Genomic DNA, 23,071 nt, shown 5'->3' with positions numbered 1-23,071 from the left:
ATTTGCCACCAGAGAGGACCTAGCTTTGCCCAGAAGCCCACAAGTCTATGCCACCGACTAAAAATGTTTACAAATTACACTTGTTCAGATGAACTCATGTGGCAATCTAAGTGCATCTTAGAAAACTTCACTCCATGTTAATGGTACCTTCACCAGTTAACAATCTGCCAACAGACAGACAAGGAAGGCCATGTACAGAGCCACCAGTGAGGAACTCATGTGTGGCCAACCCTTTCTGGGGTCCCCACTGTCCAGGTTGTAGTCCCTCAGAGGGAAACTAACTACTGGGCACAGTGTGAGCCTGTGTCCCACCACAATACAGCCTCCTCTTACCCTCAGATGCTAGCCCAGGCAGCTCTGCAGGCTGGGCCTGGCTCCACACACCGGCTCCAGCCAGGGCACGCTCTTGGAGACAGCCTCCCCATCGTATCAGAAGTGCTAGGGCCTTCCGTCCAGACTCTCAACAGACAAGTTGTGCTGGGGTTTCTGCCAAACCTGTGCATTCACCTGAAGGTACATCGCTGCCAGGGAAAAAGTTTAACCTGCTCTCAGACATGCTCTGTTAAACCTCCTGCTGTGGCAGGCGTGGGGGGTGCGGAGGTGGGGGCAAAGTTCAGGAAGTGCCCTTGCTTGGTTCTTAACAAACAGTCATATCTCAAAACAGAATGGCTTTTGTTCTTGACTCTCTAACTTTTCTGATTAACAGTTTGTACAAAAGACACATTTCCCTGTTATATTTTATTAAGGTAGCTCTTTTCTCTAGATGCTGATAGTGGGAAAAGGAGGGAGGAACACAGGAGGTACAGCAGGGATAGTTCTTATCGGTTCTGTTTGTGCCTGTTCTATGACTTTCCCATCCCCTTCCAGAAATCCTGATACACAACGATCACCCCCTGCAGGCCTCCGGCACTCCATCCTCCACCCCATTCAGGCTCTCAGGCGAGAACCTCATTCCCTGAACGTTGGGACAAGCCTAAGTCACCTCCTCACTTCTTCCCCTTCTCAGACAGGCCACATCAGTGACTTTCTCCTATGAGTTCTGTTACCAGCAACGAGCTAAAGGGATGCTCAGGGAAATGCTGGGAGCTACAGAAACCATGAACGGCCCCGGCAGGAAAAGGACCAGAAGCAGCAGTCCATCAGTAGTTTCCTGCACAGGATCCCCTGACCAACACTGTCCTGTGCCCAGCTAGAAAAATCAATAAAAGGCTTATCTCCAAAGATCTCCACAGAGGATCTCCAAATGTGGTATCTGGATAATGCACATATTCTCCACTCATATTTTTATTGGACTTTTAAAGATTACACAATGTGCTAGCATTTTTTCAAAAGAGAGCAATCTTTCTGTAAGTTTCATAGTACCTAGTTTCACTCCCCTAAAAAGCATAAAAAGATATGGAGGAACCTTAAATGCATATTACTAAGTGAAAGAAGCCAGTCAGCAAAGGCCATACACTGTGATTCCAACTATGTGACATCCTGGAAAGAAGAAACCACTGACAAGTAAAAGATCAGTGGTTGCTGCATGCTAGCGTGGGGGGGTGGGGGAGGGGGGGAATCATGGGATCACAGAGGATTGTTAGGGCAGTGATACTACTCCTTATGATACTAAAATGGTGCATACATGACATTGCACATTTGTCAAAAAAACAGAGACTGTACACAAGAGCGAACCCTCATGTAAACTATGAACTTTAGTTAATAATAATGCATCAATATTGGTTCATTGGTTGTAACAATTGTACCACACTAAGGCCAGATGTTCATGATGGGGGAAACTGAGTTAGTGTGTGTGGAGGGTGATGGGAACTCTCGGTCCTATATGCTCCATTTTCTGAAAACTTAAAACTGCTAAAATATAAAGTGTAATAATTTTTTTTAAGTAACAAAAAAACTTAAAAAAAATATTTCCTCCATTGGGCTGGCGTGGCTTAACGGTTGAGCATTAACCTAGGATTCAGGAGATAGTGGTTCGATTCCTGGTCATGGCACATGCCTGGGTTACGGGCTTGATCCCCAGTTGGGGCCGTGCAGGAGGTAGCCGATCAATGACTCTCTCTCATCATTGATGTTTCTATCTATCTCCCTCTCTCTTCCTCTCTCTGAAATCAATGAAGACATATTTTAAAAAATATATATTTCCTCCATTCTAAAAAAATTAGGATCTAAAAACCTGAGAAGCATTTCTGTTGCATACTTTTTGAAATGTCAGGTTCCCACCATGCGATCCCAAGGCAAGAGGTGGGAGCTGGCACATCCCCCCCAGGATCGAGGCAACCACAGAGGCAGGAGGGCCAGTCATGTGGACTAAGGGGGAAATCCATTCACTCACAGGACAAAAGAGGACCGTGGTCAAATAGCACCCCTGCCTGCTCCACCCAGGTTTCAGGGGAGGCAGCCCCATTATAGTGGCTCACTCTTTCAGACCAAATGGGAACTTCAAGTACAAAATGTGTTGATGTCTTTTACTATCCTGAGTAATAAAACACTATATTAAGTTTCCTGGGGCTGCTATATCAAATTACCATAGACTGGGTGGCTTAAAACAATAGGAATGTATTCTCTGACAGTTCTGGAGGCCAGAAGTCTGAAATCAAAGTGTCAGCAGGGTTGAATTCTCCCTTCCTGTCCCTTCCAGCTTCTGCAGGGTCCTGGCGATCCTTGGACTTGTGGCTGTATCACTCCAGCCTCTGCCTCCATCTTTGTACTGCCTTCTCCCCTCTGTGTCATCTCCCTTTCTCTTCTAAGGACACTCTACCTAGCATGATCTATCTGATCTTGAGATCCTTAACTTAATTACATCTGAAAAGACCCTTTCTCCAAATAGGGCCATGTTCACAGGTTCTGGGAAGATGTGTCTTTTGGGGGACCACCGTTCGATCAACTACACCGACCTACACATAAAATATTTTAAAAAACCGATGTAATGTCCTAGCAGAAATGTGAGAGGAATAAAACAAAACACTGATGATAAAGTGTATGCTCTAGGAGACATAAGGGTCCAGTGCTGACTACATAAGTGACAGGATCCTGCGATACTGCTGGAAAGGCAATTCTCCAGGTGCTCCAAACAAAAAAGGAATGCTCTCCTCCTGATCTAGCTGCACTCCTAGAAAATTCAAGGTGTGCCAAACCACACAGAACCTTCCTACTCAGGCCGTGTAAGCAGCCTCTTCAGTCACAGGGGCTGGCAGTTCATCTGAAAGCTGACACATCAGAGTCATGACACCCAAGGTCTCCCACCTGGCCACACCATGCCTCGAAGTCAGTACAAATCCCAGCTAGGCACTGGCCTCCACATGACAGGACTGGGCCTGGCAGCCCCCTAGTCATACCCAGAATGAACACAGGGGACAAAAGGCAGGTGGCTTCTGCTGTTGGGGGGGGCTCAGGCCCAGCTGGTACAAAGCTGTGAAGGGTGAACATGTCCAGGTGGCCTGGTGGTAGTGGGGGGAGCCTGTCTGTGCTGACAGAAATGATAGTCAGGAAGTGAGCCTGCATTATCTGAGGGGTCACCAATCCCTAGGGCAGCTCCTCATAGGAGGGACATGAGACACAGAAGGAAAGCAGTGGAGGAATCCTGTGGTGAGTTAATATTCAGAGTGGCTGCACACACACACCCCCCCCCCCATTTTACAAAGGAGCCAAGGCTCAGAGGACTGACATGCAAGGCGTCAGGCCCACTGGGCCACAGCCTAACCCGGCTCCCCTCACTGGGTAACAGAGGGCTAAGGGGCTGGCAGTGGCCACCACAGCCTTCCCCAAAGGCTCTTCAAGGACTCAGGAGTTTCCAGTGTATTAAAAAAAATTCCAGATCCAGCCAACTGGGCTCACCTGGCACCTGCCCCACCCCACCTCCCAACTGGTGGGACACAGTGATGGTGGTGTCTTCTGTGGCTGTGCTCACAGACCTTCCCCAAGCCTTGGCAGATGAAAAATTACCAACATCATGTAATCATAGCAACCTTGGCTTCTTCTGGGGACAGGGGGTGGAGTAAAGCAAGGCATTAATCAAAGGTCGCTAGTAGATGCAGAAAATGGTTTGAAATTTTTTAAAAATTTATTTCAGAGAGAGGAAGGGAGAAGGAGAGAGAGAGAGAAACATCAATGATGAGAGAGAACTGGCTGCCTCCTGCACACTCCCTGCTAGGGATCGAGCCAGCAACCAGGGCATGTGCCTTGACCAGGAATTGAACCGTGACCTCCTGGTTCATAGGCTGACACTCAACCACTGAGCAACACCAGTTGGGCTGGTTTGAAATTTGATTAAAACAGCAAAATGAGTCCCCTGCTCTGGCCTTGCTTGGCAGCCTGGCAGAAGATGACAACAACACCAGAGTCCTAACTGTTCAGCCTGTCACTCTACTAACAATCAACCCAGAAGCATCTCCTGTCAAGAGTCTCAGATGTGTAACACTCATAGTAGACACCCATTGACCATGTGCTACAGCCAAGAGCCCCACAAAGTCCAGAGCCCACCAACTATGGTGCCACCCATAGTGTACACAGGGCTGCAGAGGGAGCCCTGCCTTGCCCTTCCAGCCTTTTCTTATATAAACAGCCCAGGGAACCACTAAGTGAAGCAGGACTTGCACAGAGGAAGAGGTGTAACAACAAATTCCCTCTCAGCTCTCTCATGAAAACCACTTGCCTCAAAGGTAACAAAGTCCTCAAACTCATCAGGGCAGGCCTGTGGCTCCTCGTCCTGGGCAGGTACAATGCTGCACAGTTGGCCATCAGAATCTGCGGGAGAGAAGACCCAGACTTAGCAGGTAACCACGCAGAGAGGTCATGGGGGAAACTATGTGAGTGGTCAATGGAGCCTGGACTGGCTGTGAGAAACCCAGGGGGGAAAAAGGTTAGGACAAGAAAGCGGGTCCCTGGCTAAAACAACACTTCGTGGCAGAGTTCTTAAGTAGTGGTGTCAAGGCCAAATGGTAACTACTTCTTAAAAGAGCTGGGCAGCATAGCAAAAGAGAAAGAGCACAATATCAGCTCTATGACACTGCTCATGGCTTTAAAAAGTATTAGATGCCAGATTTAATTTTTTGACAAACTGTACATGTTTGGGGAGGGGCAAGTATGATGAAATAGCACCAAAATAACACCTTGTCCTCAGTGAACTCACAGGTAGTTTTTCTTTTCTTTTTTTTTACTTACCTTTATCTTCTACAATAAATGTTTCATTTTATAGTACAAAAAAGTTGAAAAGAAAAGCAATCTTTTCATGATGGACAGGCTGTAATTCTGACACCAGCAATAGAAACATCACTTCTCAAACACAACCAATTCCCACAAGAAAAGGTACTAGCTTCCACAGTCTCCTGGCCATGTTCAGGTGTAACACTTTCTAAAGAGTGTGTAAGTTATGGAATGATGTTTCCTGATGTTGCCTTACTATTGTATACTGTCACATCGTAAGAGATATTTATTTGGTTTTTATCCTGACACAGAGCTCCTTAAACTCTGGGAATTTCCAGCATGATGGGGTGGAAAGAGCATCTTTTGTTATTCATTAACGAGTCCCTTTCAACCTTACCCGGGTTTAAACTAATGAGGCAACTCTTGGAGGATGGGGCTGGTTAGGGGAACCGACCTTGTGATTAGAGGACTGGAACTTTCAGCTCCACCCCCACCTCTTTAGAGAGGGAGCGACTGAAGACTGAACTAATCACCAAAGACCAATGACTTAGTCATGCCTGTGTAATGGAACCTCCATAAGAAAACTCAACATGAGGGGGGTTCAGAGAGCTGGGTTAGTGAACACATCATATCAGGAGAGTGGTGCATCCCAAACTCCACCGGGTCAGAAGCCCTGCATTGTGGGCCCTCCAGACCTGCCCTATATATATCTCTTCATCTGGCTGTTAATTGTAACCTGGGTTCTATGAGCCATTATAGCAAATTATCAAGCCTAAGGAAGGAGCTGTGTCAAACAGAAGTGAGGGTAACCTGGGCACCTGAAATGGGGTCTGTGCTAACTCTGGGCAGTTGATCTCAGAATGAATTAAATTGCAGGACACCCAGGTGGGGTCTGCAGAGAATCAGAGAATTGCTTGGTGAGGAAAGCCCACATACTGGGTGTCAAAGAGTGAGCAGAAAAGAGATCACAGTAGTACTTATTTAAAATATATCAGTTACTTATTCAATATTCTTTCACATAATCTAACATAACATCAGTCACTTATTTAAAAAGTGGAGTAGAGTCTTTGAGGGCCAAATGGAAGAGAAGGGCTTCCTGAATGCTCCTGGGGAGAGTACTCTGAAACGATCATTACCAGCTACAACTGGACCATGTGGGAAAAATGCTGCCCTTCACATCCCCCAACCAAGTTCTGAAGGGTCAGTGGTTTGAAGTCACTATAACAGTCAATATAAATGGGGAAGGGAGAATGAATGTTGAAGGAACCTCACCACAGAGCAATAGCTAAACACATGGCTACTCCATCCAGTTTCTAAAGAGGTCTCTCAATGATAATGCTTTCCCTCAACAATTATGCAAATTCAAGCATTTATGCATTCAGTAATTATGAGATGCCTTTGCCAATTCAATACTGCTTTGCACTAGTGATTAAGACCCTTAAACCAAAATCCCTTATATGGCTGTTGTTTTGTATTGTCTTCCCTGGGAGTGTGGCTAAATATCTGAGTGGCTCAAACTACAGTGGAGTGAAAGAGTCTCAGAGCACAGCAGGCTAGACCCGATGCAGAGGGGTGCTGGCCTTTGGCTCCAGCACTCACTGCCTGCCAAGCCGGATGACAGCCTTGGAGTCCCCTACACCAGAGATTTGGATCTTCGGTGCAGGTGAACTACAGGAAAACTATCTGTGCTCTTTTTGAAGGGGGAGAAGATTGTTGTGGACAGAAGTTTTTGGTTTCTGGGACAGGAAGGAAAGGAGGACCATTATCCCAGTGCAGTTTGAGATCACACATATATTTTGTAAATGGCTAGCCTGTTTGGGGCCTATTTTCCCTTTTAAATGTTAACAATCTTGCTTACACTTCCAAAAACTGAAACACAGAATTTAAAACTCTCAAAACTTAGCCAACCATTTCAGTCACGTAGACATGTGTTCACATTCCAGTAGTGGGCATATGATCTAGGCGTCTTGCCCCACATGGTGAAGAGAAAAATGTGAACATAGCTGGCATTTTTATATTCTTGATGGGAACTAAACAGAACCCGTCTATCAGTTTTCTTCTATAAAAACTAAAACAATTTTCAATTAAGTGGAAATTTTTTATTTTTTGGAATGAGTTTTAAGGTTCAGTAATTTAATACAAGAGAGGAAGGGAGAGGGAGAGATAGAAACATCAATGATGAGAGGCATTGATCGGCTGCTTCCTGCACGCCCCCTGCGGGGGGTTGAGCCTGTAACCTGGGCATGTGCCCTGACTGGGAATCGAACCTCGATCTCCTAGATCATAGGTGATGTTCAACCACTGAGCCACACTGGCTGGGCTTAAGTGGAAATTTTTAATGTGCATTTATCTTATTCTTCCAGAGCCTGGAGAGGAAGATGGAGGAGAGAGGGGGAAGGGAACAGTCAGAGCAATGGCCTATTTGTAACAATTCCCTCTCTGTCTCATTCTATTCCTGAAATAAGGCCTGTGGCTATGACAGTAACAATCTCCTTGCACTTTCCCTACAAACTGGGTCAATATATCCAGTCATTTGCTACGCTTCTCCTGGATACATAATAAAAGTATGACAGACAAGACAGGCTGTGTGTGGTCACGATGGCACACTGGAGAGAAGAGCCAAAGTGAACTTGCACTGAAATTCGGTTAGAGTAATCACACTTTCCACTCTTCCAAATGCTATGAAATAACATTTCACAATCATCTTTGACTTGCTTTTATTCTAATTCTACTTTCACTCTCCTTTCCTAACAAAAGTTAAATGATGAAGTCAAACTGCACACAAAAAATTACAAATTACAAAAACAGTAAAGACAAGCCCACAGCCCTGAGCAGGACTGCAGTATATCCAATGCACGGGGTGAGGTGTCCCCCAAGCCCACACCAGCTGCAGTCACCTGGAAGCCCAGCCGCTCATGCCCACTCCAAAAGATAGACTTGCCCTGCTGGTGCTGAGCCAATGGGCCACTCAACAGCCTTTCCAAAGGGAGTCTGGGGCTGCAGTTGAACTGTGAGGCCTCTTGACAAAAAGGTTAAGTCCTCCCATAGTGCCCACAGCCCAGTCATGCACCTCTGATCCTGATGGCCCAAACCAGCCACAGTGACCTCCCTTCAACCCCCAAATGCACAGGGGATGCTCCCCTCAGGTCCCCCACCTGGACCATGCCACCCTTTCCCAGACTTTCTCAGGGAGGCCTCCACTGACCACCTCTGGCTTCACCCTCCTCCTGAGTGCCTATTAGCTCTCATAACTATACTGCCTCATTGCCTGTGGGCTGTCCTCCAAGAGAACGCCAGCTCCTAAAGGCAGGGGACTCTGTACTTTCCAGAGTCTGGAACAGTCTGGCTCAACAGTACCTAAACCCATAGTCCTTACAGGTCTAAGCTGTGCCCTCCCTAGGCGGCTGCCCCTCCATCCAGCCTGATTCAAGCTCTCATCACTAAAGCCTCTTCAGCCCACCCACTCAAGGACCCTGCCCCATCCGCTGGCAGGCCAACCCCCTCACCAACCCTGTCCAAGGTCTCCCAACTCTCTGCCCCCTCAACCACACACCCCAGAAGCAGACTGTCCCCCACATTCTAGGTTCTACCATCTCACTTCAGAAGCAGGGGTCTGCTCTGCACAGGCTAAAGTCAGGGCAGGTGGGTGGGGGGACATCACCTATGATGCACCCGCAATGTGGTATTATGTTGAAATCAAGCCTCGCCCTCTGGAGACACTTCTATTCCAGAATGTTCTTGTCATTGGAAAAACATGGCACTATTTTCTGAAGAATCCATGATAACTACAGGACTGGCTGGGTTGGGTTTTTTTAAATTAAATCAAAGTGGAAATATTACCAACAAGAATGCAAAAACAGACACCCAAGCAATCCTAGTGGGGTTCAGTGGTGTGTGGGCGCTGGCCAGAGGCAGGACCTTCCCAAGGTGAACTGATTTGGGGCCTCAGAGTAGCAAGGGGCTGCTCTCTGATACAGAAGGAGGTGTAGCTGTAGAGAGCCATGTGCCTGGGGGATGGGGACACACCCCATATAGCAGGTCATGTAAGCAAGGAGAGGTTCAAGTGGGAGAGCAGACTGGAGAGAGCTCTGATATAGACAGAAGAGCCCTGGCCAGCTCCTCTCAAGCAGAGACAAAGAACCCAAAATCCTTCCCAGGGCCCTACCTCAGGCTTCTTTCTGCCAGCCCCTTGGAAGGACAGAGTGCCCCAGCTACAGTAGGAACATGCCCGGCAAAGGCAAGGAAGAGGGTGGAGGGTGCGGTGCACAGGCAGAGGCCCTATCTCAACGAATCCAGGGTGATAGTTGCCCATTAAGGAAGATCAAGACTCAAGGAGATGGGCCATTCTCAGATGACATTTTCTCTCACTAGATTGATAAATATAAACTTCAAGACACATGCAACCCATGAGAAAATCACACAGGTCAGCAGCCAACAACCCTTCCTGCTTGACAGATAGAGAATCAGCCTCTAGAGAGACAGCTCCTCTCCCTCACCAGGGAGGTCAACGGCCAGATAATTTTATTACAGTGGACTGGGTTGCACCTGCCTGAACCACAAGTTTTTAGGGAGCACTGACTCCCACGTCATGATCTCCCAGGAATCCTGCAGAGGAGCCTGCTCCATTTCGTACTAACTGTGGCCCAAAAGAACAGAGAGCAGCCACCAGCCTAGACTTTGACTAGAGAGGGCCTCAGAGCCATACAGATGGCCCCAGCACCATCCCTCACTGGCCACTGCCCACACCCATGGACCCAGCTACCACTGCTGCTCCCAGCCTTGACACTTGAGAGGAATCTGGGCTCCTCAACCACCTGAATTCGAGGAAATACAGTCTCAACCCTCGGCTGGAAGGGGTAGAGACCACCAGGGGCATGTCCAAGGCCAAGAGCTCCTCCCGGCCCTTTGGTTTTAGTCCCAGGAAATACACTGATGTCATCATCCCCTGTGCTAAGGTTGTGCAGCTCAACCCCCACCCGTCACACTGACAGCAGCAGCACCTGCCCTGTTGTTCCCTCCCTCATTGCATGCTCTGTACATACAAGGTCCCTGGCTGCTGGTTCATCACGGGGTCTCTGGGCTGTGCTGTATTCATATGTGTGTGGACTGACTAGGTGAAAGAAGTAGTAACACACAGGGCTCCATATACAGAATGCTACTCAAAGCCATCTGGGACTTGGTGTTTAGGAAACCCAGGCCCTATGTGACACTATTGGGCAATAATTTTGGGGAGGTGACATATAAGACAGGTGAGACTCGATCACAACTGCTAATAAGACCTCGGGTCCAAGGGTACCCCCCTTGACTGGGCCACCATGATGACTGTGGGCTCTGCTGTCTCTTTATGCCCCTCTTTCTCTGACAAGGTGCAGTAAGGAGGGGAAAAGCCTGTGACTGGTGACTTCCCAACACCGTGACCCCAACAGCACCTGGCTGAAGATGAAGAATGAGAAAGAAAGGTCTATTCAGAGCTTGAGTTTCATTTGAAGAGGAACATGCATGGGCAACTGGTAAGAGAGTAAAATAGTACAACCACTTGGAAGAAAATCTGGCAGTTTTGCAAGAAACTAAACTCACACACACATAGCCAGCCACCCTACTGCCAGATGCAGGACCCCAAGAAATGAAAACGTGTCTACACAGGCCTGCACACGAATTTCACTAGAAGCTTTATATATAACCCCAAACTGGTACTACCCTAGCTTTAAACAAGTATCCATCCTTGGAGTACAAGCATATGATGGAACACTACTCCACAACAGAGAAACAGACTCTTGATACTTGAAACAACACAATGAATTTCAAACATCACACACAGGGGAAAAAAGCCAGATGAAAGAGCAGATACTGATGATCTTATTTACATGAAGTCCACGAGAAACAAAACTAATCTATGGTGACAAAAATCAGCAAAAAAAGGTACCAATAAGAGGGAGGGATTACTGGAAAGCCATGAGGGAACTATCTGGGGGGATGCTAATAACTCCTGACAGCGATATGCATTACTAGACCTAAGAATTTGTCAAAATTCACTGAATGGCACACTCAAGGTTTCACTGTGGGTAAATTTTTACTCTAAAAAGACTGCAAACAAATCTTGAACTCTGGGTGAGGACTGATACCACGCTGAAGCATTTTGGCTGAAGTGTATGGAAGTATACGGATTTGAAATGCATCCCATTAGAAGGAAAATAGACAGCTGAATAGATAGGAACAGATATGGTAAAATTCTGCCTGCAGAATACAGATGACAGATATACATACGGGTGTTCACTTGTAACTCTCTCAAAATTTTTGTAAGTGTCAAAGTTTTCATTAAAAACTCTCTGGGGAAAGTGGCAGTAGCTCTCTAACATTAGGGATAAGTAATTAAGTCGGTCAAGTCTGGAAGACAGGGTGTATGAGGAGCAAAGAACAGGAAAGGAGAGCGAGCATCCTGAAACCAGGGGCATTTTAGGTGCTTCAAAGAGCAGGAGAGACATTAAGTTCAGCAAAAGGAGTCTGAGGAGTGAGGGTCATTAATAAGGGGTGGCTGAGCAAGAGGGAAGGACAGTGGTGGAGCTGAGGAAGGGGTGAGGCGATGAAAGCAGAGTAGGGATAACTGACCTCCATTTCTGATCGCCGTGATCCCGTGGTAGAAGTCTTCAAAACTGATCACGCCGAGCCCACTGGGATCCAAGTATTTTGTTAAGTCCTTCACCTGCAATTGCCAAGTGAGAATATGTTACTCAAGTGCTTACAAAATTGGAAGGGGAATATCATGCACTTGACCTTTCCACCACATCCAGAGAAGCAGCCTACTTGCCAGGTGCGGTGCTGAAAATAAGAGCCACTGGTTCCTCTGAGCCAAAGGTCACCAACAGCTCCAGACAGAGAACAGGCGGTAAACTAGGAAGAAGGTGCCAACAGCACCTGGGAATCATGGAATAAGATCCTGCTCTCAAAAGTCAATAGCCACACTTCTTGAGTGGAAAGATAATCCGGAGTCAACATTTTAGGTATTATTCTAGCCAGTATCTGGACTACTACACATAGCACAGACCCAGGCATCCATTCTGACAGCTGTGCAGAGTTTTTAGGAAAAACAACTTAGGCAAGTAGACCTAAGAATCATAAAAAGTAGGATAATTCACACATGAATATTACAGAAAATGAAAATCTTCAGAAAGAAGACGCATTTATATTTCTAAGTATAAACTGGATTTCATCTACATTTAAAAGTTTTGCACTTCAAAAGCCATTAGTAAAACTAAAAGATAAGGCAGACCGGGAGAAAATATTTATAAATCATATATCTGATAAATGACTTGTATCTAGAATGTATAAAGCCCTAACCGTTTGGCTCACTGGTGAGATCATCAGCCCGCAGACTGAAGGGTCTCGGGTTCAATTCCAGTCAAGGGCAGGTACTTCGATTGCTCAATCCCTGGCCCAGTTGGGGTGCTTGCAGGAGGCAACCAATCGATGTGTCTCTCTTTCTCTCACATCAATGTTTCTCTCTCTCTCTTTCTCTCCCTCTCTCCCTTCCACTCTCTCTGAAAAACAATGGACATCCTCGGGTGAGGATTAAAAAAAAGAAGAAAAACAGAAATCTCACAGTACAACAAGAAGACAAAAATACAGTATTTTAAAAATGGGTAAAAGACTGCCCTGGCCAGTTATGCTCAGTGGTTAGAGCACCTATCCATACAGTAGACTATTATTCAGCCATAAAAAGGAATCCTAACACATACTACAACATGAATGAACTTCAAAAACATTTGGCTAAGTAAAAAGGCCAGACACAAATTATATCCTTCATCTACAGGAAATTTTCAGAAATGACAAATCTACAGAGATACAAAGCAGATTTGTGGTTGCCTAGAAATTGTGGGGTGGAAGTGAGATGACTGCTAACACACAAGAAATCTTTCTGGGGTGTGGAAATATTGTAAAACTAGGCTGTGGTGATGACTACATAACTATAAATTTAATAAAACTCAATGATTTGTACACTTGCAGTGGGTAAATTTTAGGGCACATAAATTATACTTAAACAAGCTCTTAAAAATAAATGAATAAAGGCCCTGGCCGGGTTGCTTAGTTGATTACAGCGTCATCCCAATTTGGCAAGGTTGCAGGTTCAATCTCCCATCGGGGCACACACAAGAGGCAACCAATGAGTGCAAAAATAAGTGGAACAACAAATTGATGTTTCTCTCTCTCTCTTTCTTTCCCTTTCCTTCCTCTCTCTATAAAAAATAAACAAAGACATAAAAAGAATTCAAGAGAAAATGACAAATACTGAAGAGTAAGGCAATGATACATCAGTATGGCTAACAGAAGTCCCTGAGAAGAAAAATCAAAGCAAAGTTACAGAACAAATCTTAAAACTATATTTAAGAGAACTTCCCTTAAAAAAATTAACTGCATATTGAAAGACTACATGGTGTACCTAAGAAAATCAACTCCCAGTCCCAAAGGAGCTACTTCAAGACTTAATCTGGTAAATTTTTTGGACTTTAAAGGGAAAAAAATCCTTTGAATAGCTATGTGAAAATCAAGTAACTATAAAAAAAAATCATTTTATCATTAAACTTTTCAGCAGCAACACAAGAATATTCAAATTCCATCATCCCAGGTATTGAGGAGTAGGGTCCCCACATCACTATGAGTATCACGCATGCTCTGTTTTTTTTTTAATCCTCACCCGAGGATATTTTTTTCCATTGATTTTTTTAGAGAGTGGAAGGGAGGGAGGGAGGAGGAGAGAGAGAGAAACAGAGAGAGAAACAGAGAAACATTGATGTCACAGAGACACAGTGACTAGTTGCCTCCTGAATGTGCCCAGACCAGCTGGGGATCGAACCAGCAACCCAGCTACACGCCCCTGACCAGGAATTGAGCCTGTGACCTTTTGGTACATGGGCTGACGCTCTAACCCCTGAGCAAACACCAGCCAGGGCTCAAGCATGAAGTTTTAAAAACAAAACAAAAACCTTCTAATTCTGCCCAATTAACATTGAGCACCCATAGCCCCTAGGTTGTGATATTTAAATTCCATTTCCATTCAAAGGAATCAGTACCCTTGGAGAAATGCCAGGCTATGTGCAAGTTGAACCTGGAATATCTTGTCATACCTGAGAGCAAAGAAGCTATCAGAGACTTTATTAGGTCACATCAAAGAACTCAGGCACAGCCAAAACTGAAACAATATGAACACTGATGAGAATGATAAATACAACAGACTGAAACACACTACATTTTAATCAATGAAAGCATAATTATGGTAAAAAATAACTAGTCATCATTGAAGGACACTAATGAACCAATTTATCATTGTGAAAACTAATAAAGGGAAAAGAACCATGCAGTTAGCCTACCTTTCCTATTCAACTGTTACTCAAGGTAAGCAATGGTAGTCATGAGGGGAAGTGTCTCTTTAAGAAGCATTCCAGTGCTTCCTTGTGCAGCACACATATAAAATTGGAACAATACAGAGATGGCCCCTGTGCAAGAATGACACACAAATTCGTGAAGCACTCCACATTTTTTAATAGACTCAAAATGGATAAGACTTAAATGTAAGTCGTGAAACTATAAAACTCCTAGAAGAAAACATGAGCAGCAAAATCTCAGACATCTCTCATAACAATATGTTTCCAGACACATCTCATAGGGCAAGGGAAACAAAGGAGAAAATAAACAAATGGGGCTACATCAAAGTAAAAAGCTTCTGCACAGCAAAGAAAACAATCAACAAAATGCAAAGGGAGCCCACTGTATGGGAGAAGATATCTGCAAATGATACATCTGATAAGGGGTTAATATCCTAAATATATAAGGAACTGATACAACTTAACAAAAGGAAGACAAACAACCCAATTAAAAAATGGGCAAAGGGCCCAGCCAGCTTGCCTCAGTGGCTGAGTGTTGACCTATGAACCAGGAGGTTCCCAGTCAGGGCACATGCCCGGGTTGTGGGCTCGATCCCCAATGGGGGGCATGCAGGAGGCAGCCAATCAATGACTCTCTCATCATTGATGTTTCTATCTCTCCCTCCTTCTCCCTTGCTCTCTGAAATCAATAAAAACATTTTTTTTAAAAAACAGGCAAAGGACCTAAACAGACACTTCTCCAAAGTGGATGTGCAGATGGCCAAGAGACATGAAAAAATGCTCAAAGTCACTAATCATCAGAGAGATACAAATTAAAATGACAATGTCTCACACCTGTCAGAATGGCTACCATCAACAAATCAACAAATGACAAGTGCTGGCGAGGGTGTAGACAAAGGGGATGTTTCTAATGATCCCAGACCAAAGTTCTCCATTCACAGGCTTTCAGGAAAAAAAAATAGTAAGATTGAAATATAAGAACCTGCCCTTTCTTGAACCAAACCAAGAGATGTACACCAAGAACAGTCAGCAAGCCAGCACTCTCCTGCGAACAGACACATCAAGTTACAGAAACTATGGGAGGAGAATCCACTCTGCAACCATCTACAAGGGAAAAGAGCTGGGTCCTACAGGATTATTCTAATATGAGAAATTTACTAACACATTATATTGATTCTGCAACAGATGTGGAGACATAATCTGCAAGAGAAGAATGCAGAACAAGCTCTCTAACCACAGTTAACACCAACTACAGAAGTACGGCTCACAGAAATCACACTGAAAGTACAGCACTTCACAGGGAGAAACTACCCCCATTTCTGCACCTTGTTATGACAACCACACTTGAATTATAACATTTTCAACAAAGCTTATCTTATCAGAAGCTATTGTGATACTATTAAGCACCTCAACCTTTCTAACATTTACACAACACTCCAGCCAACAAAAGTAGAATACATATTCCTTTCAAGCAAGTGCTCACGAAACATTTACCAAGACCATAAAACAAGTTTCAACAGATTTAAAAAATTTCAAGTCAATACTAGCCATTAGGGAAATGTAAATTAAAACAAAATAAGGTGCATACACATCTTTTTGGGCATCTAAAATTTAAAAGATGGGCCATACTGTGTACACCTAGTGTTTGTAAGCACATGGAGGAACTGAAATTCTCATACACTGATGTTGTGAATGTAAAATTACATAACCACTCTGGAAAACTGTTTGGAAATTCCTTAAAGGGCTGACCATATATCTACCATAAGATCTAGTCATTTCACTCCCAGGTATTCACCCAAGAGAAATGAAAGCATGTGTCCCTACAAAGACCTACGCATGAATGATCATAGCAACTTTATTTGTACTGGCCAAAAAAATTCCCCAAAAAACCACACCAAACCACCCATATGTCCATCAACATAAGAACACACAAATTGTGGTATTCCCTAAGATTTTTTTTAAAAAAGAATCAGTAATGGTGATAAGCAAACTGTTCCTAGCGATTCCCTTGGCTATTCATAAACTTCACACCAGATCTGCCAGTGAGGAGAAAAGCAACTCTCAAAAGCCTAATTACAGATCATTTCTGAATGTCCATACTGAGGCCTGCAGCTTGCCTACCTCATGGCACCTGCATTTTTTTTTTAAATCTTTTTTTTTATTAAAATATATTTTTTTTCAATTAGTTTACACTCAATATTATTTTGTATTAGTTTCAGGTATACAGCACAGTGGTTAGACAATCATATACTTTACAAAGTGTTCCCGCTGATATTTCTAGTACCCACCTGGCACCATACAGAGCTACTACACTATTACTGACTGTATTCCCTATGCTGTATTTTACATCCCTATGACTATCTTGCAACTACCAATCTGTACTTCTCAATCCCTTCACCTTGTAACCCAGTCGCCCAATGCCCCACCCCTCTGCCAACCATCAGTCTGTTCCCTGTATCTATGAGTCTGTTTCTGTTTTGTTTGCTCATTTATATTGTTCTTTAGATTCCACGTATTACTGAAACATATGGTATTTGTCTTTCTCTGACTGACTTCACTTAGCATAATACCCTCTAGGCCCATCCATGCTGTCCCAGATGGTAAGATTTCATTCTTTTTAATGGCCATTTATTAATCACATTCTTGATCTTTTCTTCTTCTTAAAGAAGACCCTTCAACATTTCTTGTAGTACTGGTTTGGTGGTGATGAACTCCTTCAATGTTTTCTTGCCTGGGAAGCTCTTTATCTGTCCTTCAATTCTAAATGACAGCTTTGCTGGGTAGAATCATCTTGGTTGTAGGTCCTTGCTTTTCATCACTTTGAGTACTTCTTGCCACTCCCTCCTGGCCTGCAAAGTTTCTGCCAAGAAATCAGTTGACAGTCTCATGGGAGCTCCCTTTTAGGAAATTACTTTTCTCTTGCTGCTTTTAAGATTCTATATCTTTAATTATGATTTGTCTTGGTGTGGGCCTCTTTGGATTCATCTTTGGGACTCTCTGAGCTTTGTAGACTTGTATGTTTATTTCCTTCACCAGGTTATGGAAGTTTTCTGTCGTAATTTTTTCAAATTCTTACTCCCTCTCTTCTTTTTCCAGCATCCCCATGATGTGAATGTTGGTATGCTTGAAGTTTCCCAGAGGCTTCTTACACTGTCCTCATTTTTTTTAGATTCTTTTTGCTATTCTGATTAGGTGTTTTCTGCTTCCTTATATTCCAAATTGCTGATTCGGTTCTCTGCTTCATCTACTCTACTGTTGTTCCCTGAAATTTATTCATTTCAGTTAGTATATCCTTCATTTCTGACTGGTCCTTCTTTATGGTTTCTCTGTCCTTTTTCATATTGCTGAAGTTCCCACTAAGTTTCTTGAAGTTCTAAGTTCCTTGAGCATCCTTGTTACCACTGTTTCAAACTCTGTATCTGGTAGTTTGCTTGCCTCAATTTCATTTAGTTATTTTTTCTGGAGATTTCTCCTGTTCTCTCATTTAGGACCTGTTTATTTGTTTCCCCATGTTGGCTGCTTCCCTATGTTTGTTTCTATGTAGTAGGTAGAGCTGCTACATCTTCCAGACTTGGTAGAGTGGCCTTGTGTAGTAGGAGTCCTGTAGGGCCGTAGTACAGCATCCCCAGTCACCTGAGCTGGGAACTCCAGGTGTACCCGTGTGGGCTGTGTGCACTGTCCTGCTGTAGTTGAGCTTTGATTGCTACTGATATCACTGGGAGGGATTGATCCATAGGCCGATAGGCTGTGAGGACCATCTAAGACAACAGTAGAGGAGCTCTTGTGTAGGAGCCAACCTTACGGAGCAGGACTTGCTTCAGTGGGTTCTGATGCTTGCGAAGTCCACCCCTTGAGTGCCTCGCCTGTAGAGGTGGTAGGGTTGTAATCCAGCATGGTCTGAAGCTCTTCACCGGATACACTGGCTCTGGGGCTTCCCAGGTGTAAAGGCCAGCCACCTCCTGTGCCCTGCCTGGGGACACCCGGCAAAAGCCACAGAGCTATCTGAAGATGGCTGCTGTTTGTGCTGGGCTTGGAAGTACCCAGGAGAGGCCAAACTGCAAACCAAGGCCAGCTGCCACTAGTGCCAGGCCTGGGGCCACTTAGCTAGAGGTATGGGATACACAGAGGCCAGATGATGCTGGCTTGAGAGGCTTTAGGAAAGTACAAAGCATGAGGCAAGAGAGGTTATTTGTATGGAAAAGCCCCTGGAAACAGTATGGGTGGGCCCACAAGTTGGATGGGGCAGTGTCTCAGAGAATCACTAGGGCAGGGCAAACAGGGTTAGCAATGTTGATGGAGACTCAAATATTGTGTCCACCTGCAGGTTTTGTGTGGGGAGGCCTCAGAAAAAGAACAATGGCCTCTGCCAGGACTTCTGTTTAGGGGAACGCTGCCCCTCCAGCTCTTGCTCCAATGCCAGACTACTCAATTCCTCCCTGGATGTCCCTGGTGCCTTTCAAGGTGCTGCCCCCATGCTAGACCTTAGAGAAAGTGAGTCCAAGTAAGTCTGTGTACAGGCCCTTTAAAAGGAAAGCCTGAGACTCCAGCCACCCTCCATCTCATCAGTCACTATCCCCACTAGTTTTTACAGAAGTTATGGGACTTCTCTTCCTGGAACGGGAACCTTGGGGGCTGGGGGACCCCTTGCTCCTCAAGGGGACTTCCACAGCTGGGATATCCCTCCCAATTTTTATCCACCACATGTGAGTGTAGGACCAGCCCGTTCCTGGTCTCTGCCCCTCCTACCAGTCTCAATGTGGCCTCTTCTTTATCTCCTTAGTTGTAGGACTTCAGTTCAGCTAGATTTCAGGTGGTTCTCAATGATAGTTGTTCTGCAGTTTAATTGTAATTTTGATGTGATTGTGAGAGGTTCAGAGTACTGTGTTTACCTAAACCACCATCTTGATCAGAACAGTGCCCCCCCACACGAACTTCTTTTTAAGACTATCTATAAAGCAGCCAAACAATATACAGGGGTTTTCCCTGCTTCTTCTGAGAAGTCCTCTTAGCTGCCCTGAGTTGCACTAGCCTATGCTCACTCAATGCACCTACCTAAAGGGACCAGCCAAAGCCCAGGACATCCAGAGTTCTCTGGCGCAGACAGCGCCACATGGCTTTGCTCCTGAAGGTGTGTGCCCTGACCAGCACCAACACTTAAGATGGTATTTCCAACTTTCCTTACCTAGATTTCAGGGAGGTACAAAAATTAAGTCATTTTTATAAATCTAGAAAAGACTAAAATCATGTAATTTTCAAAGTTTATAAACAGGAGAAAGGAAGCATATATATACTTAGTTTTTTACTGATACCTTTGGAAATAAACCAGGAATATTTTAAGTAGAGCTATAATTTTCAGTATAAGTTTACAATTGTGGTTTTTTTCTGGGAGATGGCGGGAAGGGGAGAGAGGTGAGGAAGGAAAATGGATAGATGAGGCTACAACCACATCTGTAGTGTGTGATTTCTTAACAGCAAATATGCATTGAATGGAGAGTTTTGCTGGTTTGTTCATTTTAATGGAGATAACTGAAGGAGTCTTAGAAATGGAAGGATGTTTGTTTGGTAAATAGTGACATGCTTAATATAAAAACAGAAAAAGCTGTGTGTTCACCAGAGTGTGTACTGTTTTGAGTTCTTAGATCAGAAAAAAAATACCACAACTTTGTCCTCTGGGCCTTTGAAATGATAGATGATTCCAAGCTTCCTTCTAAGCAGTGGTGATTTTATATCTGCAACTGTCTAGAGATGAACTGAATAAGAAAGAGCTTCCTGTGTGTTACATTCCCTAAGCCTGCAGGAAACTGTTATGCTAAGGCTCCAGGACCTGGGACAGCACCAGAGATTTCGGCTTTGCACCCACTAGTGGCAAAAAACTTTTTCAGGGGTTATGCTCATCAATTTATGCTTAAAGACCTTGTTCAGAGATTTCTCCAGATGAGTAGAAACATTTACTTAAAAAAAAATTGGCCAGCTGTGTGGACACAAAATGAAGGCTCACTATCTCCCTAAATACCTTAAAATCTCTGGAATTACTGGGTACTGCTGGGGAAAATGAAGTCATATGAGTAAATCTAATATTTACTTTTTGGTCAACTCAAAAGGCAAGGTATGTTTATTTCTAAACTTAAATATGAAAATAAGACAATAACATTAGGAGTTTTCCAACACTGAATGTGCTCATTTAAAACTCAAGTTTTTCTGCCTGAAGGGCAAGAATAGCTTCCTACAACACCTGTGATAAACTGATTAACCACCCTGGTTTAGGGGGTAGGGCTAATAAAATTCTAGAATAAAAGCATCATGCTGGTCTTGCATGAAAGAGGTCATCCCACATGCCCCCCAAGAAGCATGTATAACATTCAGGAATCCATTTTTGTCTTTCAGAAATACATGTTGAAACGTCACCAGCTATGCCCTCCATTCCTGGAAGGAGTCTACTCAGCACCCAGGTGTAACCAGTGCTTGGCTTGGCTAGCTCTTCTTGAGGTTCTTCAGACAAGAACGTGGGTTGCCTCCAGCACCAAAAGCTGCTTTCACCCTACAACTGTCACTACTGGGATTCTGGCATATTTATGCTCTCCGACAAGTCCAACTCCCACTTGAAAGATTCTGGTGCAGGAGGACTGGTGCAGGTGGCAGAGAAGCCAGGGTCTAGGGCAGTTCTGACTCTCAGTGTTAGTTCTGTTAACTTTATGGGGATATAATTCATATACAGTACCACACAATTCATCCACTTAAAGGGTACAATTCAGTGGGTTTTAGTATATTCACAGAGCTATCTCTGTGTTATTTTAAATACAATAAAATCTTAAAAATGCACATGAGAATATTCGGAAAAATAGTCAACTGGACATTCAAGCTTCATGCAAACATGCTGAGGAAACGAAACAATTTACAGAAGTTACCAAAGAATATATACATTCAACATTCATGTAACCACATTAATCAGAGGAAACAGTGGCACCTCAGGAAGCAGAAGGGAAGCAGAAGCCACTCCTGCTTATTCCTGCATTTCAAGCCTGGTGTTGGGGAGAGCCAGGGGTGCCAAAGGAGAGAAGGGGAACAGCTCTTAGAAAGGGGCACTGTTGGCTTACGGCTTCCCTCCAAGGGGCTACAAAAATGTCCCCTCCGTGGCTTTTCTCTGGAATGATAACCAACTGGATAAAAGAGATGCAGCTTACAGAACTTCCCTCCAGGCTATGTGAGGGTAGAGTGCCCTCCAGCCTATCTGGATCGTCTCTCTGCACAGAGAACTGGAAGCTTCATTCCTTACGGGAACACCCCTCAATTCCTGGCCCAACCTAGACCACTGCAAGTAAGTAAAGGAGGGCAAAAAAGCAAACTAAAAAGTTATCAAATGCAGGTACATAGTTTAAAAAGTCACAGTGCTCTAAGACCTGGAACCAGACAGCAGCTCCTACCCCCCTCATCCACCTTGCCCTGCTCAGAGAAGCCCTTCTTTCTGCTCTTTAGCTTTTTGGGGGGACGGGGGGGGGGTTCAATGCCTCCATGTCTGAGAACATGCTTCTGACACTATTTCTTAGCTTTTCAAATTTACATGTTGCATTTTGGTCTGTTAGAGTAAAAAAGAATTTAGCACTCCTCACACCCTCCAAGTTTGGCTGGGTCTTCTGCAGTGTTTACATTGACTACATAAGTACGTTTTGCTGCTGAACCACATTTAAGCTACAGCACTGCCTATCTTACATAACTTTTTCCTATACTTAGCAATTACCTTGCTTTCTGTTGCCTGAATTTCCTACATACCTACTGCTCTAATATCTCTGCAGGATTACATGCCTCCTTAGACCATTCCTACATGACCAAGCCCCTAGGCACTCGTGCCTTGCTGCCATCCCTGCACGCCCTCCTCTGTGCTGGGAGGCCTCTAGGTGCTCCTTCCTGAGAAAGAGTGTGGTGCACATCTAGGTGTTCCTGTCTGAAGCACCTGCACTCTTCACTTCTTGACGGGTGCCTATATACATAGTTGTAGGTTGGAAATGAGCCCCATGGCATTGGAAAAGTTGCTGTCCCACTCCCGTCTCACTCCTGCTGGTGCCACAGAGTCTGATGCTACCATGTCCTGATGATGTGTGTGGGGACTGTTCTAATCTCTGGAAGCTGCTGAGAACCTCCTCTCCACCAGCAGGATTTGCTGTGTTTGCTGGGGGTATTTCTCCTCACTGTTCTGAGCACAGGAAAAGCCCTTTAAAACAGACACAGCCTGGAAGAGTTCCTGAAGGATCTTTTTGATAAGGACCTTGTCTTCCTCCCCAGCAAAGTTGTCAGTCAGGCACTATGCTTAGTAAGTCAAATACTTTCCTTATCTTTTATCTCCTGTTCTCTGCCTTTTACAGAACTTTTCCCTTTACTTCATTTTTAATTTCTGAAGGTGCTTTCTAGTTCTTTGAATGTGATGTCTTCTTTAACATGACAATATAAATCAAGTTGTATTTTCCAGGCTTTCTTCTGTTCTCTGCACTAACCCCTTTAAGTGCCTTCTGCTTTTCTTTCTTTTCTGTTTTTGGTTTCTCCCATTCTTTTGGGCTTTC

At 44.4% G+C, this 23,071-nt stretch overlaps 1 protein-coding gene across 2 annotated transcripts in view; it reads right to left on the bottom strand.

Moving 5' to 3' along the window:
* RAB11FIP3 (RAB11 family interacting protein 3) overlaps positions 1 to 23,071 on the bottom strand; it is a 92,133-nt gene that overhangs the window by 30,477 nt on the left and 38,585 nt on the right. For both annotated transcript variants that reach the window (XM_081131410.1, XM_081131409.1), the window contains exons 2-3: positions 11,749 to 11,842; positions 4,652 to 4,743 (exon numbers count right to left, since the gene is read on the bottom strand). In XM_081131410.1, the coding sequence (XP_080987536.1) occupies positions 4,652 to 4,743; positions 11,749 to 11,842 (186 nt within the window). The remainder of the gene's footprint in view (positions 1 to 4,651; positions 4,744 to 11,748; positions 11,843 to 23,071) is intronic.

This window comes from Miniopterus schreibersii, assembly GCF_964146895.1.
Source record: "Miniopterus schreibersii genome assembly, chromosome: 3".
In the NCBI taxonomy this organism is placed as follows: domain Eukaryota; kingdom Metazoa; phylum Chordata; class Mammalia; order Chiroptera; family Miniopteridae; genus Miniopterus; species Miniopterus schreibersii.
This window is presented reverse-complemented; position numbering and strand designations above follow the sequence as displayed.